This window comes from Notothenia coriiceps, unplaced genomic scaffold (assembly GCF_000735185.1).
Source record: "Notothenia coriiceps isolate Sejong01 unplaced genomic scaffold, NC01 NC01_scaffold00013486, whole genome shotgun sequence".
Classification (NCBI taxonomy): Eukaryota; Metazoa; Chordata; class Actinopteri; order Perciformes; family Nototheniidae; genus Notothenia; species Notothenia coriiceps.
In genome coordinates this window covers 1-4,730 of record NW_011346187.1, presented here as the reverse complement: position 1 = coordinate 4,730, position 4,730 = coordinate 1, and the positions used below count along the sequence as shown (strand labels likewise).

General features: G+C 41.4%; 1 protein-coding gene across 1 annotated transcript in view; it reads right to left on the bottom strand.

Annotated features, from left to right (window-relative positions):
- LOC104947950 (methylmalonic aciduria and homocystinuria type D homolog, mitochondrial-like) overlaps positions 1-3,219 on the bottom strand; it is a gene marked incomplete at its 3' end in the record, with an annotated part of 7,217 nt that extends 3,998 nt beyond the window's left edge. Inside the window, exon 1 of the mRNA XM_010774076.1 lies at positions 3,102-3,219. Within this exon, the coding sequence (XP_010772378.1) occupies positions 3,102-3,184 (83 nt within the window). The remainder of the gene's footprint in view (positions 1-3,101) is intronic.
- Between the last annotated feature and the right edge of the window lie 1,511 nt (positions 3,220-4,730).

Sequence of the window (4,730 nt, the reverse complement as noted above, 5' to 3'; positions counted from 1 at the left end):
TCCCACAGGGGCTCCATATAGGGTGGATGCTTCTGCGTCGCTGTTGCAAATGATCCTGTGGGAGACTCACTGACAGCCAAGCTCTGTGGCACACACACACACACACACACACACACACACACACACACACACACACACACAGGTAAAAAGCATTGAATTAATCTAAATGGAAATGTTACACTTTCTGTTTTGTAGTGAGATAATATGCAGCCCAACTGACATTAAAGCTGCACCCACCATTTTAGTTTAATGTAAATGAATTTGTCAGTTTGTCCATAAAATATCAAAACAAATACAGAACAGAAGGAGGACACGATAATGTCAAACGCAACAAGGACAAAACAAACAACAAAGAAAAACAAATGAACAAGCCAATGGACGAAAACTATGCAAAAACAAAATAAAAACGGTTGTGTTTGTCAGCATAATAATGGAAAAATACATCTCCAATTTTCATGAAACTTTGTGGAAGGATGAAGCATGAGCCAAGGAAGTAACCATTCAAATGTGGAGTTGAACCGATTGAAGGGTCATGATTTTTTGTTGCCCTTTCTAGGAAAACGCTTTTTCCTGGACAGCAGTGACTGGTTTTCCGAAGTGCAGACAAAGCCATGAGTCAGTCGAAGTCTTTATTTATTTTTTATTGCTGCACTGACAAGCCACATAGGGTCTTGTCTAGAATCAGCACTTTTATATGAACAATTCATCCACTGTCAAAAAACACATTTCCATCTCACACATCCTGAGCTACCCGTCTTGAAACCAATGAAACAGGCAGAGCCATTAAAGGTCTATATCATGTCGTCGCTATGTCAGGATGACTAACCTACAGGAAATGCAGGGATACGGGTTTTGTCAGAGACCCTGTACCATCTGACATTTTTATACATGCTTGCTCGTGTTGGATTTAAAACCCTGGTGTGTAAGGCTTTAAAACCCCAGTATCTCCAGGTTTCTTCAGTCCCTGTTTTGTTCTTGGCCACTACTAGAAACATATCCCTGACCTTTGCATTTGGTTATTAACCTCAAAGATATTCAAAACTGTGGCGTGATATTTGCTTGGTAGCCTGGCCAAGATGCGTAAAAGTATTATGTATAAATAGTTCAAGCAGGAAGACAATTACCATTTTCATTGTATCATCTCTTCAGCTCTCCATTGCATATACATTTGGTCGTTTTCCTGCGAAGGGCATTAAAACAACCTTCTTATATCTCAGCAGCCGCATTTCTCCTGCCATTAAGATCACATCTCCATCTCTCCAGGGTGGGATATTTAGAATGACTGTTTTTATAAGTTCTTCCCCTCTAAACTGATTTCATTTATGGGGTTAATCTTTTACATATTAAACCCAACATCCATTTTCTCCCCCCGATTGACCTAACTTGATAAATGGTCAAAATGCATGAACAGCTCCTCCCGAAACATGCATAATTATATGAACGCAGAATCACAGTGCTACCTCATTAGAGACTGTAAACCCCGGGGTAGCACATGGAAAATAATTGAAGAGTTCAGCACTACCGACAACGCTCAGAGCATTTTGGAATCCATTTTTACAAATAAGCACCAGCTGCAAGCGGGATGATATCTCCCGAGAAAGTAGCACAGAGATGATTTCGGTTTTAATAAAACATGTTGGCTTGTTAATAATTCCAAAACACTGCCAACAAGAATTAAGAGTCTGCAGACGTGCCAGCAGCTGTGAGGCCCAAAAACAGTGCTGAGAGCTAAGTGCTATCAAATGCATGCTATTGCTAACATGTTGGTTTTTAGCATGATAGTTTAGCAGTTCATGTCAGCTTCAGAGACATAATAAGTAAACTTCAGCTCCATCTTCAGGTTAAATACTTTCATAGAATAGATACAGAAAAACTTGCATTACTGTATGTCATAACCTAACATTCACTAGTTTTCATTTATTTACCTATTTTTGGCCTTGCACCTTAGGAGAACTGTGCTTAATGTCTCTATATGTATCCCACTTACTGAGGAGGACGTGTCCAAATGAAATAAAGGGTAATAATGTGTCATAATAATACAGGAGAACACTGATCCAAGGAACAGGGATTGGACAATAAGAAAAGAGAAACTCCCGGGTAAAAACAGGACATTTGGCAAGAGTGCAACCGCTTAGCTCATACAGCAATGCAACACACTTGTAGGTTAAAGTCATAATTCAAAATGACCCATTTGGAAACATTTAAAATATGTTATGCGCTCTCTGCAAAGTGACTGACACCTCATCAGTCACACTCCTCGACTTACCCCCTCTCAATTATCTCAGGTGAGCCTGTCTTGCTGCAGAAAGCCACCGTGACTTACGATGAGTTGTGACATGAGGGGTCAGAGACATCCGAATATTACTATAGGTGCTTCACCTGATGCTCATTTGTCCTAGTCTGTTGCAAAAATGCTCAGAGCGCTGTCAGAGCTGCTGAACTGTGCAATTATGCCTTTTTCCCGGCTGTTTGCCCCAGGGCTGCAGCCACTAATGAGGTATGGGTGTCTGCTGTTGAACAGAGTGAATAACATTACGTATGTATATGTACAGAGGGCCTCAGGGCGCAGCTGCACCACCAGCACCTGTACCGACGACTGATTCTCATAATCCCCTGATTGCTCGGTTTTTACTTTGTTCAGTAACACACACGTCACACCTGAAAAGTGCTCCTTAATGCAGCAAAAGGCTTCATTAAAATTCAGGTGAGTAGTAATTACGAGGAAGATAATTACTACTCGGTTTGCATACGAGAACACTCGAGCATGTCATCATTTAAGCCATTTGACATATCTTTACATATCATGAATGCAGGCGTGCTCCAATGGCATTCTGGTTCAAATGATATTCACAACTCAGTTTCTTCCCATCAGCCTGAGAAGAAGGAAGTAGCAGCTATGAATAGAAACACATTTCTGACCATTTTGGTACGAGATTAAAAACTGCTTTCGTTCAGCCCTCTCCTGCCTCAATTTTGAAAAACCTCAGAATTAATCGGGGGTTTTTGTGTGCATGTGATTCCTTCCACTGAACCAATACCTGCAACAGGACCTGTACGTGTCTGGCATCGAGTAAGGTCTAACATTTCAGGAAATTACTCACATGGTGTCGTCATGCGTAAGGATTTTCCCTTCTTGCACCACAGCCCAGACCTCAGTGTGCTGAAATCCTTCGACTGGCAGCATTGGGAGGAAATGCAGTTTAATGAACCAGAGGAAGGATCCTGAAAGGCAGATAAAGAGAGGCAACCTTCATCAATATGTGAATAAGAATATGTAGAAAGTAATAGAAACATATCCCGGGTATTAGGAAGGTCAGCAGGAGCCTTTGGTCACAAAAGCTTCCGCAGCAAGATGAAGGTCAGCCAAGCGAGGTATAATTTAATAGAAATTACAGAATAAAGAACCAGCCGTTATTATTTCCTCCTTTCTTATCTCTTTGCCTCTTAACCACGCCTTGATGCAACATTTTCTCGACTTTGCTCCAGTCCTTCCACTGACATTTAACTCAGATAGTGAGATAACCGCTGCCTCTGGATCTGCTGAACCCGCAGGAAATGTTTCTATAACTTAATATCCTCATGTACATCTGTGCATGTGTGTGTCAGTGCTCGTCACCACTCAGGGACCAGAGGTAGGGTGACATTTGTGAAGGCACGTAAAACCTTGCCACTGTCTCAGCACTGTCTGTTCGGATTACAGTGTGTGTGCAGTGTCGACAGAGAAAGCTCTCAGAAAGTGTGTACAAATATCCAACTTCTGTCACGTCTGACGCAGGGACAAATGGAAACAGACAACATGACTTGAGTGCGTGTTAAAAGGGGCTGGTTGAGAAGCTTATGGAAAAAGTGAGTATGTGTGATGTGCTCTGTGTACATGCAGGAAAACAGCTTGAATACTAATGAAGCGATCAACCACAATTTGACAGTTTTGTGGCATATTTTCTTCATACTTAACTGTAATGTTATCCTCTGAAGCTGGAAGAGCACTGAAATAACTTGTTTTACAAACTACTAAATGGTCAGTTGATTCAAAATAAATACATTTTATAACCAAACCCTGGTGCATTTATGGTCATATCCAGTTCTAACTAAATGCCTATCAACTTGTTTCAGATATAAAAAAGAACTTCTTTATTCTTTCTTATTTGTATATGATGACCTGAAGATGTGTTTGCACTGTCTAAACCTGCGGAAAGTTGCCTTATGCATTGAAATATTTAGATATCTGATACCAGGCAGCAGAAATCAGAGGGATGGAAACATTATTCACAAGTCAGGCCATGTGAGAACCCCCCTCCATAGGCTGAAGGACAGTAGACGGCATTGTGATGACGGCATGGAGCACAAAGGGTGCGGAAAGGCTCTGTAATGCCACGGCTCATAGTGCCCTGCTAACCTGTGCTTTCAGTTCCCATTTTAAACCACAGAGGATCATAGTCCTTGTCAGATATATGAGGGTGGCATCCCAGTGCGATAGGCGACCATTCCTGTGACTCTAACACAATTTGATAGAGGGCTTTTCACTCTCTACGCCCAACGGTAATGCATTAGCTAATCTCACTGCTGCCAAACCACTGGAGGATGAAACTATTCCTCATAGCAAACATAAAAACCCTGATGGATTTGTTGCCTAAAAACATGTTTTTCAAGACAATAATATCACCAGAAAGGCTCTGAAAGATGCAGGCATATCAGAGCAAGAAGCTAAACAAGTCCAAACAGTGTGAAGC